We start from the raw sequence: 14,770 nt of genomic DNA, 5'->3' as shown, positions 1-14,770 counted from the left end.
GAGCAAGAACTTTGAATGCACCAGCACACTGCATGTTCACATTAAACCTTTTTAGAAGTATGGTGTAGTGCAGTGATGGCCAAACTTGGCTCTCCAGATGTTTTGGGACTACGACTCCCATCATCCCTAGCTAACAGGACCAGTGGTCAGGGATGATGGGAATTGTAGTCCCAAAACAGCTGGAGGGCCAAGTTTGGCCATCACTGGTATAGTGTAACATCTATCATGTCTGCCAGTTGGTTGAAGTGTACAATATAGAAACAAGTATTGCACTCAGAGACCTAAAAAAAAATGCTTCCTCACTTTTTCCCTTTTATTTCTGATGCAATTTGGAATCTTAATGTTGGAACAAAGTATTTAAAGGGCCCTAATAGTGAAGTGCACTTGAATAAGCCTCTTCCCTCCAGAATAATGGAAGAACTGTGCTCCTGAGGAGTTGTGATGATTAATTTACAAAGAGGCCAGGCAGTGCTTAAAAGGACAACTGTGAAGTGTACATTAGGGGAAAACTTGGGCCTATAAATTTTGCAGTTCCCCTCTGAGGGAAATAAGACAGTGTCTTTTATCTGTTTTACTGCAAAACAAGCATTTTACTTAAATACAACCTTCCCCAAACTTGGTTCCACAGACGGTAGACTACAGCCCCCATCATTCCCAACCAGCATAGCCAATGCTCAGGGATGATGCAGTTTGGTCCAACAACATCAGAGAAAACAAGGCTGTGGAAGGTTACTTTAATGTGCAGAGAATAATGTATTGTGTGTCATTCTGGATGATTGTATTTTGCTTCCATGTTCAGGTCTGTAAGTCTATAAAAATAATAAGAATATGCAACTTCCCCTTTCTCTGCTGATGAGTGCTTGCTACATGTTCGTCTTGAACAGTCTTGTTGATGATTTAAAACTCAAAACACCTAAAGTTTGTATGCATAGTGCTTTGTTTGTAAAATAAGGACAGAATGTGAGAACCACTACCCTATAGATTAGGGAAAGTAGTACATGCAAGAGAAGGAAAATACTGTGATTCCAACAAATGAAATTATAAATATTGGACTCTATAGCAGGAACAGGAACCTGGTTCATTTTTATGAACCAGTGTGGTTGGTGCTCGAGTAGAACTGATTTGAATCCCTCCTTAGCTGTGAAGCTCACTATGTCATCTTGGGGCACACTATTATCCCACCTCAAAGGGTTCTTGTGAGGATAAAATGAGGTGAATCTATGTATTCCACCTTAAGATCCTTGGGTGGAATAGTGGGATAAAAACAATACCATATTCTTTGCCCTATGAAAGTATGATGCCATATTGCCCTGACCAGTGGCCTTTCTTGTGTTGTCTAATTTTGACGGGCAGTAGCTCTTGAAGCCTTGGAGGTGTTTCATAGCTGTGCCACCTAAGATCCTCTCTCTACAGGTTGTGTGACTTCTGGAGGTAAAGGATGTGCTCTATCACTGAATTATGCTCCATTGTCAGGGAGGACATTTCTCTAGCACCAGTTCCTACCATATTAGCCTTGATTCTATATTGCAGTTTGGGAGATGTGTCATTACTTATTTTCCTGAACAAAAATGGCTTGCTGTGCTTCTAATAGTGACCATGAAATTGGCATGGGCAATTTAGTACACACAGTTGTTATCCTGGTGCTGGAGAATAACAGATGCAACATAGATAAGGTTAAGTTATTGGAACATGAAGGATCATCTTACTCACTTGTATACAAAGACACAATCCTTCATACTAAGCATTCATACACAGTGTTCTAGCTTCGGCATTCTCTGACTTCTGAGAATTGGCCTATTTATCTGATGTTGCTTCTTACAGAGTAGGATACTTGTAGCCTAAATTACATAGCCGCCAAACCAATAGCCTCTTTTTTGGTAACTCCAGTAACTACAAATAAAACCCTGCTCTCTGGCGATTGAACTTAGTTTTATTAATTTTGTTAAACTTTGAAACAGGATGAAGAGAGATTCTAGCAGATGTGATCTATGCTTATGTGTGATATGCCAAATAGTGGAGATTAGAAAATATACGCTATATGAGAGTTTAGAAAGGAAGGTGGCTTTATCATTCTTTTTAGAAATTTGGCAACCTTTAAACATTGAGTATTTTTATCAAGTATTTGATATGCTGTAAAGCAGGTACTGTATCTTGAACCTTTTCAGAGGCAGCACCCACTTTTAACCCAAACATGCATTTGGGGACCCATTTCTTAATCTTTCACCATAATATTTGTGTAGTGGTAGTGCTCCTATTACGGCCCACCTTGGATCAAACTGTGACTGACTAGTGGATCCTGACTCACCATTTAAAGACCAGTGCTGTAAAGAATAATATGTAATGTATTAAGAAGCACTGCAGTAAAAAATTATAAAAGAGGGGTGTTAAAGATTTTACTTGGTTAGTGTAGAAGAGGGGATGCAGCTCATTTTATGTGGCCTTGAAAGCTGGCTTGAGTTATTCATTTCTTTACACCAGACAGATTAAGGGAATGATCGAACATGTTATATAAAATGGTGAGAAAAGTCTTGGTATGTAAAAGTGCTGCCTGCATTCTGATAAAAAACACAATTTCCTTTTATAATGACCTCCCTTGACAACTTGTGGACATTTCCCCCTCAAAATTGTTTTCAGGAGGCATCTGGAAGTCATGTAATCATCTTATTAATTTATTCACTGCCTTTTTGACCATGTATTTGTTTGACAGACTTGTAACATAAATTAGCAATTTACCTGACAAAAGTTTTTTAATGCTTGTAGAATACCTAATCCTATTGTGCATCTAGCAGAATGGGCACAGTGATCAACTAAATACATCTTTGGTCCCAAAACTGCTTAGAAAATTATCTTTGTGGTAGTATTTGGCTACTTCACTGTGTGTAGCATTGGATTAAACATAATATGTAATGGGAAGTACTGTAGAATTTTTAAAAACTCGCTTAACTTAAGAATGTGTAGCTTTCCTCCCACTAGGATGTTTTAATTGATGTTTTAAATAGTTTGAAGCAGCCTAGAACCCAGTCAGATGAGCAGCTAATAAATTATTATTATTATTATTATTATTATTATTATTATTATTATTATTAGAATCTGAATTATAGCAAATGGTACTTATGTACAGAAATATCTAAGCGGTGGGTGCTCCTCTATTGACTAACTTTCTGTAACAACTGATAGGGAGAGTTTTTTGGCTGTGAATCATGGAAAGAGTGGAAATAACCTGAATTGATTGTGGACAGTGTCTCTAGGGCAAAATAATTTGTATGGGATAATTTGTTATCAAAACTACTGCAAAGGAATGCTTTATCTGTTTAATTTTAAATGAATTATGGTAAAATAATAAAAACAGTATGCCATTAAGAGTCCATACAGCACTCTAGAGAGCATGAGTAAAACAATAGCATTAATAAGGTACTGTGAATTCCAAAAAAGTACTAAATGTGTATAAAAACAACAACAAATTTTAGCAGGAGGTGGACAGAGAAGTGAAACCAGTTAAATGAGAATGGCATACCCTCCAACATTTCTCCAGTGAAAATAGGGATGTCCTTTTCCATAATAAAAATGTTAATAAAAATTTGATTACAGTATTTATACCCTGCCCATCTGACTGGGTTGCCCCAGCCACTCTCGGCAGCTTCCAACATATATAAAAACATAGTGAAACATTAATCATTAAAAATCTTCAGATGTCTTCTAAAGGTTGTATTTATCTCGTTGGCTCGGGGTTTACATAACTCTGTACCTTCCAATGAAAATAGGGACGTCCTAAGGAAAAGCAGGACATTCTGGGATCAAATCAGAAACCAAGGTAGCTTCTGTAAATGTGGGACTATTGCTGGAAAAAAGGGACACTTGGGAGAGTCTGGAATTGAGTGGGATGCATGTTCTATGTGCTATTTTTTTATCTAGCGCTTTACAATGTTTGTAATGCCAATCTCATTCATGACCCAAAATCAGATCTTTAGGCTTGTGGGCAGTGAATTTAATTCTGCTTTATTTCATAATTAGTCATTAGATACAGCACTGGTCCATTAGTATTACCCATGTTTGTGTTTAGCTGATCTTTGGAGGCTCATGGAAGCAGTGAGACTTGCTGTTTTCAAGAACCTCCAAAGACCAACTCAGGATCAGGCCCAAGCTGGGGCAAGTGTTCACCTATAGTTTTCACTGGTGAGTTCATTGTGACTAGAGTACAAATCCTGCACAGAAATATATTAAATACATAATGGCATAGTCTTTTTTATGTGTGATGACAATTCTTAAGAACTGGTCTGTCTACCCCCAGTTGTTTTATAGCAGACTGCTTCTACCAAGTCTGTCAAATGCCCACTAGAAGCTTTGACCTTTCACACAGCCAGTAGCCACACAGGAAGCCCAAGTGCTAACATGCCAAAACATTCACATTTGTCTTTCCTTTTTAAAGCTTGGTTCTATATCATGTTATACACTAGGCTGAGTCTTACATGGTTGAATACACACAAAATGCCCTGCACATAGAAAGCAGGTTGTCCAGGAGTAGGATTTTAGGATAGCATGTTGGTTTTCTGTGTGTGTGCAAGAGTGTTTCGGGGGTGGGTGGGTTCTGTCATGTGATCTCTTCCCTTCCAACCTGAAACAATCGAAGCTTGCCACCTCAACTGATTGCTGTTTGTGAGAGCAAGTGGTCATTAAACGTGTGTTAAGAGTCTTGTGTGGTATGGAAATGTCACACACCGTTGTATGATGTCTGCTATGTAGTTCAGAACTTAAAAGGCGACAAACATGATGTTTAGAGACATTAAACATTTGATACCAATCTGCATGTACGTTTTCAGGACTTGCAAATAGAACTATTCATATTGGGCAAAAGATTCCTGCATTGCAGAAGGTTTGACTAGTTGACCCTTGTGGTCCCTTCCAACTATGACTCTAGGATCTCAGAGGCTCTTGACTACCTGCAGCTTACTATTCCATGCCCATCCCTAGTTGGTGTACCTATTTGCTTCAGGTCTCATAATCTTTTGTAAGCAGCAGTGGTATTTTAAACATTTTTGGAAAGTTTATGAAACAGCACATACAGTATTACTACAACTCAAAGAATCGCTTCTAAAAGTCTTAGCAATATAAAGCTGCAATCCTATATCTGTGTATCTGGAAATAAGACCATTGAGCTTGGTAGAACTTCAGAGCAAGAATCCCAATATAAGAATCCCTAACCCAATATAAAGAATCCCTAAGAGCAAGAATCCCTAACCCAATATAAAGGGAATAATGATAATCTAATCAAGATCAGTTCATAGGACTGCTTTGTGGTAGATGTTAAAAAAAAAAAGTTACAAGAAATATCAAGACAGTTATTTGTATTTACTAACGATTTTATGGTTTCAGTGTGTATATTTTGATTGGTTTGCTTGCTTGGGATCTTGTGATGATGTACAACAAATACAGTCTAAATAATTAAAATATGTTAAATTTTGTATTTTGCTATAATGCCGGCAAACGTTGAAGTTTGGCTTTAAAATGCAATACACGAGTGACTAGTTTATAATTTGTGAATGTAGAGAAGAGGAAAGGCAGAAGGCAGCTACAGTGGATCTTTACATAGAATTCTCCAGTTTCAACTTTTTCATGTTAATTGTACTAACCTCTCATAAAGGAAATTGTTCATAAGGTTGGTACAGCTCATTGTTAAAGATTACATCCTCTTTGGAAGAGAAAAGTGAGATGTAAGATGTGGTTTTTGTAATTGGTGCTTTATATCTAGCAAGGCGTCTAAAATCAGCATGGCTGCTATTAATGAAATGAACCATTTGACAATTTGAGCATTTATTTTACACAGCAGGTTTCTAGACCTCACAATTCCTTAAGAAAAAGCTGCTGTGTATGGGAAACTTCAGCAAATGCTTATAAGAGGTTAGGATGGGATATATTTAATTGGAACTGGTCTTACTCCCTTCTTGTGGCCTGGAAGTCAGTTATTTGTGTTCTCATCTTCTAGTTCCTCCTCTAATTGATGCCTCTCCGGTGCCCATTGTCTGTGCTGGGTATTGTAGAGAAAGGTGGATCAAAAGATAATCAGTTTATCACGAGCCAGAAATTAAAGACAAGCATGAAACATGTAGATATGTATACAGTGGATCCTCAGGTTACATTACCTTCGGGTAACGTAACTTTCAGGTTGCAAATGCGGCAAACCCAGAAGTGTATACTTCTGGGTTTCGCCGCATGCACAGAAGTGCTCTATTGCGTTGCGTGTATGTGTAGAAGCAGCAACTCTAGATGTAGACTTTTGGGGGTACATACGGACCCCTGGAACAAATTAAGTTTGTATCCGGAGGGTCCACTGTACTGTAATATATTCCCTGTGCCTAAGTGGGAGGTAATGTGCCTAAAAATCTGGATGAATTGTATTTTCTTGATTTTCTTATTTTATCTTTTTGTAAACCACTTTGAGAGTATTTTTACAATGAAGTAGTGTATAAATTTTATGAAGTGAATTAATCATCTTAAATCAGTACGAAATATTTATTGTTTTTATTTTATGTCATATTGAGCATGATGCACTTAAAAAAATTGGCTGTCTTACTGGTGCTCTTATTCCATTGATAGATGCCATTGCAGAGGCATTTAATCTCTTATTTTAGTACTAGGATCCTGAATACTTCTGTCACATCATAGTTGTATAACTGGAGCTCCATCAAGTGGCTAATGATAAGTTGTAGCAACAGCCATTTAAAAGAGCCAAGATTAAATTTAGGAGTGAAATCTAGATTCTGCATTCCAACCCACCAGAAGGTGATTTTCTAATGACATTTTCCTCTATTTTAAGATTTATCATTCCCCTCAGTCTAGAAACTGCCTTCCCTATAGCCTTTAGTGCAGTACAGCATTTCCTTCATTCTCTATTTCCCACAGCCTGTGTACCCACCTGGAAAATAGTTCTACTTAACAAGATTCCTCTTCTTTCAGCTTCCTATTGACTGGCTTCCAAGCACTAATGATTTCAGTATTATTAAGTTTGTTGATTTTTACTTCCTGTTGCACAATATGTTGAATATAGTAGTAGATATTTTCTGCATTACTTGTTGCAGAGTTTGATACAGGCTACCAAGTAAGTGTAGATTAAATGAAATTTTGCCTGTGACTCTTAAGTACCCCATTCAGTGACCTGGTTCACATGTAACATTAAACCATGGTTTAGTGGCGCATGTGAACCCAGCACAGCACAAGCCATATTTTGTTGTTGGCTCCCTAACTTTAATTATGTTTCAACATTGTGGGTGACCCCATACATTGTAATTCTTTCAGTTTGTATAAGGATTTCCACTGCTCTTGCGTATTCTTCCCGCTGAAAGCAGCTCTTCATGTTTGTGTTGGAGATGGTTTCTAAAAGTGGTCTGGGATGACTTCTGAGGCAGCACAGGAAACGCTTTGGGGAAAACTAGGGCTCAGGGGCTCAGAAACCTTTTGATAAAGGCATTTATCTACCTAAGATCAAGTTTCATTTTTTAAAGTCTATCATGGATTTTTATAATATCCAGTAGCTATGGGAGCACCCATGTAGATACAATCAAGGAACTACATATATTCAAGAGAGTACTTGACTGCATTTCGCTGTAAATAATTAGGAGGGCACTTTCCTACGTTTCCTGATATTAAAGTAAATTATTCTTTATGCTGATGAATCTAAATAAGGGGATAGCTGCAAGCTGAGCTTGAGCTCTGTTGGGTCTGACATCTTTTTAAAAAATACACACATGCAGTATTGTATGAAATTTTGCTGAGACATTCCACACTTCTTCCATTTTTATGATTTAATCACTTTGGTTTTTCTAGTGCCCTGTCAGTATTTTAGCACATATGCACCTCTTAACTGTGTGGCGACCTTATCAAGAAAATGTCAAACTACATTCTAGTTCCTGATCACCCTGCAACCAGACCGCTCAGTACTACATGACTTAACCTTCTCTATTGTTAACAGAGAGGAGGCTTGGCTTTAAGGAATGTGGGACTTAGTAGCAGATTATAATGACAGTTTAGAACCTGATAAATATTACCATGTTTCAATCTCAGAATAGCAAACTAACCAAGCATAAGCATGGTAGCACAAAGCTTACTATGTATTAAACTACTAAAGTCTTATCTTCAAGAAACTGTTACAGATTGTGTCTCCGGATTTTATTTTTTAAGACTAACCTCTAACATTGCCATGTAAGCTACCCGAGAGAAAAAAATACATTATTAAAAAAATTACACACACACACACACACACACTGTATACATATATATATATACATTTCCTCTCTCTAATTTATTTAGGCATTGTTAACAAAGCTAAACTTTGTAATTTGTTTTGAAAATAAAAGCTACAATTCTAGCCTTCTAACGTGCAATGTACTTTCAAATTCAAGCCATTTGGGAAGGTGAAGATGGGATTATTTTTGTAAAATGAAATTTGCTTTTAGCTTCTAATGTGTCACTTAAGTGACTTTTCTTTTTAACTGGTGCAATAAATCCTAGGGTATATCTAATTACCAATGACTAACATATAGCTAAAATTAAGACAACTGTTATAGAAAATACAGTATATAATATTTGAATATGTAAAATGACCTGTTCTTCAATCTCTCTTGTAGGTGTTGGCCTGGTTTGAAGAAGGTGAAGAAACAGTCACAGCCTTTGTAGAACCTTTTGTAATCTTACTCATATTGGTGGCCAATGCAATTGTGGGTGTGTGGCAGGTGAGTGAATATTTTGTAATGCTTGAATCTTGGAAAACTTCATAAACATTGTTCCAATAGGCTGCAACTTGTACAGACTAATTTTAAGTAAATTTGCTATATATATTTTTGATTAGCCTGAAAGTAGATGCAAGTTGTGAAATAGTGGAAATAGTCCAGCATTTCAGATTTAGTTATTTGAGAGATGCTCTACATTGTAGAAGTACTGCAGGATCCAAAGAGCCATGCAACTAATTAAGTGAACCCAAGGAAATTTAGGACTTGTATTGCTTAAGCAGCAGCCCTCCATATTGTGTAACAAGTTCTTTTGAAATCAGGAAGTTACAGGATGGATCTGCTGTACTAGAAATTAAATTTTGAGAGTTTGTGAAGAATGCTGAACTTTAGGTCTTTTTTATTTTAGTTTTAATTAAGCTTTTTGTGTTAAAAAGAAGAAAACAGTGGTACATCTATTGTCACCATTTAGGTCATTTATGAGAATTGAGTATTTTGGGGGATGAGGTGATGCATGTGTTTTTCATAGTTGATGCATGACACTGAAATCTTACTTGCTTATTTAAATCTAAAATTTGAATTGCTTCTGCATGGTGTATTTATGGTAGCTCTAACTTGCATGCATGGACTGACATGCCATTAAGGTTAGGAAAACCCAATTTGCCCTGAACTACTTCCTCAGTATGCTTTTATTGTCTTCTATATAATTATATGACATGTGAATTGGTTGTTTTGTGTATTTGAGAATGTATGTGTTTATAGTAACAGGCAGTGGTAGAAACTGATATATAAAAGCTAATCACCATATGGCACCTTAAACCTGGGTTGCGGCTGCACTTAAGTTCTTTTTTTTTTACAAGATAACAAAGCTGAAAATGAATTGTGTATATTGTCAGCTCCAGTTAAAATATTATGTTAATTTTTCATATGGTCTAGTCCTCATCTGAAGACTGCAAAATGCTTCTCCTGCCTACCCTACAGATACTCTTATGTGGGTCCTTTCTTCAGTCTTCAGAGAGTAGCTGGAAATGGGAAGGCAGAAAAAGGTCCCCCTTTCCTTCCACTCTGCATTCAAGCTCTAGATCAGGAGTAGGCAACCTAAGGCCCGGGGGCTGGATGCAGCCCTATTGCCTTTTCAATCCGGCCCGTGGACGGTCCGGGAATCAGCGTGTTTTTACATGAGTAGAATGTGTCCTTTTATTTAAAATGCATCTCTGGGTCATTTGTGGGGCATAGGAATTCGTTCATTTTTTCCCTTCAAAATATAGTCTGGCCCCCCACAAGGTCTGAGGGACAGTGGACTGGCCCACAGCTGAAAAAGATTGCTGACCCCTGCTCTAGATTCTCACTACACCCCCTTTCCTTCATATTACATATATCCTTCTGGCACCACCTTAACTGAAGAGAATGCAAACAACAGCAGACCACCAGGGTCAGGCGGTGGCAGCAGATTTGGGCCACATTCACAACACACATTAGCAGATTTTCTTTTATACTTCTAACTAGAACCTTGAAAACCCTTTATTTTTTGACTGTTTCCTTTTGCTGGCTCATCGAACAGCTTGAGTCTTAAATGCACTTTAACATATTTATATTTGTCAAATCAAGTAGTTGCCAGTATGAATACATAAATTGCCCCAATACATAAATTGGTCACCCATTATGTAGGAAGTTATTTCAAGCTTATGTATAGTAGGGCCCACAGCCTTCATATCCTGACAGACATGGAGTTCCCTCACCCCCAATTTGTGTATTGGCGATTATTGCTATATAGGATTCAAGAGAAATCTGGGGTCTGAGAAATGTTTGAAAAGGAAGGGCCCCAGTTGGCTATTTCTGAAAGTATGGTGAAATGAGAATGACTGTCCCCTGAAACCATGGTAATAAGATATTGGTATAAAACCACTGCCAAGACGGAGCTACCAGATTCTGACTAATAACTTTTTATAGGTAGGGTTTCTTTTAGATGGTTTCAAGCAGCTCATCTGTTTACAATCCAGTAATGTCTTCCTGAAGCCTATACCACAAAAATATACCCAGCCAATGTGTATTACAAATGCCCAAATGGTATATGATAGGTGATTGTTGAAGTCTCTCTCTGCTTGGAATGTACAAGGTAGTTGACTATTCTAAATAGCAGATGCTATAAGCAGTTGAATGCATGAATTTAATCTGGAGCAGAAAGTGTGAGCAGGATGTCCCTATAGTACAGATCTTTTAATTGCTCTCACAGATGGGATTGTTAAAAATAGTCACTCAGATAAATTCCAAAAGAACATTTTCTATTTAAAGTGGTCTATCTGGGTGGCTTAATAACGACAAGTATGCTCATGTTACAATTCTGAATGGGCACTGGGAAGGGAGACAAATGTAACTTTTGCCTCACGTAACATATTGTTAACAATATGAGCATTTCCCCGGAAAGCTAATTCTTTAGTTGTTGGATTGGCAGAAAAGACACTTGATTTTCAGCACTTAGTTGAAGCAGTTAGATAAAGTGTTTTGCAATGGAACAATATGCAAAACAATTTTTGATATCTGCTAATGTTGAATCTGGAAAAGTTATGATTTGTGGGTTGGGGCAAGTAGCAAAACTGTTGGCTACTTGGAATTTTTTTTCTGTTGGTGACCTATAATAACTTGGCAAGATTTTAACATTAAACTGTCTGGAAATAGACAATATTATTAACTGCAAAGTCCTTATTAAATAACTACAGGCATACACCACTCTTAACATACTCAGATTCAGTTTTTGTGGACATTTATGAGCAGCATTCAAAATTAGCCGGGAACCAGGTGCATTTTGTGACTGGGAATGGTCTGATTGCAAGCAATTTGAGAAGTCTTGGTGCTGCGTATGGTGACTGAGATTCAAGGTTAAAATTGCTGCTGCTAGAAATATCTTCCTGCCTGACTTCAAAGTAAGATCGCTGGCTGCTGCCTTCCATGCTCCTTTGCCTCACCTCGCCTCCCCACCCCAAAATGAGATCTCTGCTAGATCACTGGCTGCTGCCTTCCATATGCCTCTTTGCTTCCCCCTTTACATAATAATAATAATAATAATAATAATAATAATAATAATAATGCTGGTATTTGTAAATATTAATTATTCAACTGTCTTATGGTTTTGGCCACAATTAGAGGGGTTGAGCCCCATTCATGTTTGTGCTGTTCAATTAAGAATTGCCATTAAAAATGTGATACTAACAATGTGTCACTGGTGTGAATTGTGCATTAGTTCATGCATTTCAAACAAATTAATAAAAAGTGCTGCTACGTTTGGGGAGGGGCGGTGTGTGGCTAGCCATTCTGTTTTTGCACCCGCAATAGAGGTTCTATGTGGGAAATACCGTATTTTTCGCCCCATAAGAAGCACTTTTTCCCCTCCAAAAATGAAGGGGAAATCTGGGTGCGTCCTATGGGGCGAATGCAGGCTTTCGCTGAAGCTTGGAGAGCGAGAGGGGTGGGTGCGCACCGACCCCTCTCGCTCTCCAGGCTTCAGGAAGACATCCGCAGCCTGGGCAGCCCTGCAGGAGGTCCAGCAGGGCTGTCTAGGCTGCGGATAGCAGCCTGCTTCCCGGAGCGTCGGGCGCCCTGAAAGCAGAGCGCCCGGTGCTTCGGGAGCGCATCCGCAGCCCAGGCAGCCCTGCAGGAGGTCCAGCAGGGCTGTCTAGGCTGCGGATAGCAGCCTGCTTCCCGGAGCGTCGGGCGCCCTGAAGCAGAGCGCCCCGCGCGCAGGACAGGCATCCGCAGCATGGGGAGCCCTGCAGGGGTTCCCCGCAGGGCTCCCCACGCTGCGGATAGCAGCCTGCCGCCTGAGGCAGACATCGGCCAGCCCCACAAGCTCAGGGAGGTGCAGCGCCCTTCCTCGACCTGGTTTGGTTTCCCCGACCTGCTTTTGGGGGGGAAATAAAGGAAAAAAATTTTTTCCTTTATTTCCCCCCCAAAAAACTAGGTGCGTCCTATGGGACGGAGCGTCCCATGGGACGAAAAATACGGTAGCTTTTCTATCCCATTTTCTAACACTGGTTATGAGGTTTTAATATGTTCTTTTAAAATGCCAAAAATGTCACTATGTTCAGCTAATAGCACTTACTTTGTTAGCAAGTCATGCACTACATTTTTCTTTTATAAGTACAAATAGGAGGCTTTGAGGACAATTGTTTTCTTCAAACTTGGATGCCAGAGTTGTTGTAGTAACCATGAATATATCCAGTTGTAGTTATGAACGCATCTAGCCAAACAGTGGCTAATTGTTGTGGGAGGGATAGAAGTTAATTTCCAAGGAAGTGATTCTGATCTGTCTTGTCTACTGCTTAATCACTAACTATAAGAATTATGCTTTTGGGTTTTAGGCTGCTTGCTCTAAAATGACACAGGATGCAGCCTGCCTGTTTTTTATATGAGAAAATGATCTCTCTATGATTATGAAAAGAGGTTCTTATCGAACTATCCCCAAGTGAACCTCTTGTCTTAAAACATTAAAACTATCATTGTCTTTCCCAAATTGTAACAAAACACATTTGCAAGAATATGAAATGAAATGAAGTAGAGGGCATTGGTTTGTAGATTGCATTTGAAAGTGATGTTTTGCAGGCTGCTCCCCTTGTTGCAACAGCATCTGGTAATGTCAGTAAATGAACAAAGATTGTTTGCCTAACAGTATAAACGAGAAAATTGGAGGGTGGCAATTTGGCCAACCACAATAGTAAAAGCAACAGCTTGTGTGCCCTCTAATCTCAGTGTTTATTTCTTGCAGGAAAGAAATGCTGAAAATGCCATTGAAGCTCTTAAAGAATATGAACCTGAAATGGGTAAAGTGTATAGACAAGACAGAAAAAGTGTACAAAGGATAAAAGCAAGAGACTTGGTTCCAGGTGATATCGTGGAAGTAGCTGGTAAGATGCTTTATATGCTACAACATTATGGGTCTTTTTAGTTCTTACAAATTGATTTGCTGTTAAGACAAAGAGTGATTAAAAAATAAATACACTCAAAAACAGTTTTAAACATTGTAAAAGGCTGTGAACTCAGGGTTGCCAGGAACAGCTTCTTTCAGCCATCAAATGCTAGGGTAAACAGGAACATTAAAAAATATCTCCTGATAGTAAGGAGGGAGACTCACTAGGGAATGCCTGCAAATTACGTAGGGGTTATATTCCAGGGATTGCGCCTAAAGACAAAAATCATGTATAATCGTACTAATATGAGAATGATGTGTGTGATGGAAAGAGGATAAATATACCAGTTGTAGGGAGGGAGGGGGGTCGTGACTCGGCAGAGTCAAAGGGAATGTATGGTGCTATTACAATTTGTTGGAAAAGAATATGTAAGGAAAACAATAAAAATTCACTTGAAAAAAAAATCATGTATAATCATAGCACATTGGGTTCATTGGTGGGTGGGATTGCCAAGGTCATTTTCTGGGACCCCCTTTCCTTTCTGCCCACCTTTTAAAAAAAATTGTGTGCATAAAGCTGAATGCACACAAGTTAAATTTGTGTAAGTTGTGGGCTTTACTGCCTTTCCTCATCAACCTCTTTACTGTGAGGGGAGAAAAACTGCTTACTTCTAGGGATGCAAATTAGCTGTTACAACAGCTGAACTGACATGAAGTGACTGACAACAGAATAATGTCTTGTGTAACCAGTCACCTGCCTTGTCAGTCATCTGATGTCAATCACCTGACATAATTAAGACATCTGTCAAAGTTGACTTGGGGTAGGGGGGAAAGTTGCCCAGCACTTCCCAGATGCCTGACAGAGAGGGTATTTGGGAAGTGATGCGCAAGTGCCTTTGCAGGCTTTGCCAATTGGCAGTGCCTTCAAAGCCCCTTTTTCTAAGCCACCATTACATACCCCACACCTGGTTTCATATATGATGGCAGATGGGCATGACTTGTCTGAAACTACCTTATGGACCAAATGGGAAGGATTGGCCGGCCAAAGTCATGTTTACTTGCGTCTTGACTTCCTGCATCAAGCTTCCCTCCCTGTGGCATTATGGTGTTGTCTCTACTGGGGGTGGCTTTCTTCCACCTTCCATGGTGTTCC

General features: G+C 38.8%; 1 protein-coding gene across 3 annotated transcripts in view; it reads left to right on the top strand.

The window, feature by feature from the left end:
* The window catches only part of ATP2A2 (ATPase sarcoplasmic/endoplasmic reticulum Ca2+ transporting 2), a 54,225-nt gene that overhangs the window by 6,606 nt on the left and 32,849 nt on the right, over window positions 1–14,770 (top strand). For all 3 annotated transcript variants that reach the window (XR_014558994.1, XM_083717011.1, XM_083717010.1), the window contains exons 4-5: window positions 8,619–8,723; window positions 13,477–13,615. Coding sequence is in view for 2 of the 3 variants with exons in the window: in XM_083717011.1 (XP_083573137.1) it covers window positions 8,619–8,723; window positions 13,477–13,615 (244 nt within the window). In the remaining variant the exon portion in view is untranslated. The remainder of the gene's footprint in view (window positions 1–8,618; window positions 8,724–13,476; window positions 13,616–14,770) is intronic.

Source organism: Podarcis gaigeae, assembly GCF_964106915.1.
Source record: "Podarcis gaigeae genome assembly, chromosome: 16".
Classification (NCBI taxonomy): Eukaryota; Metazoa; Chordata; class Lepidosauria; order Squamata; family Lacertidae; genus Podarcis; species Podarcis gaigeae.
This window is presented reverse-complemented; position numbering and strand designations above follow the sequence as displayed.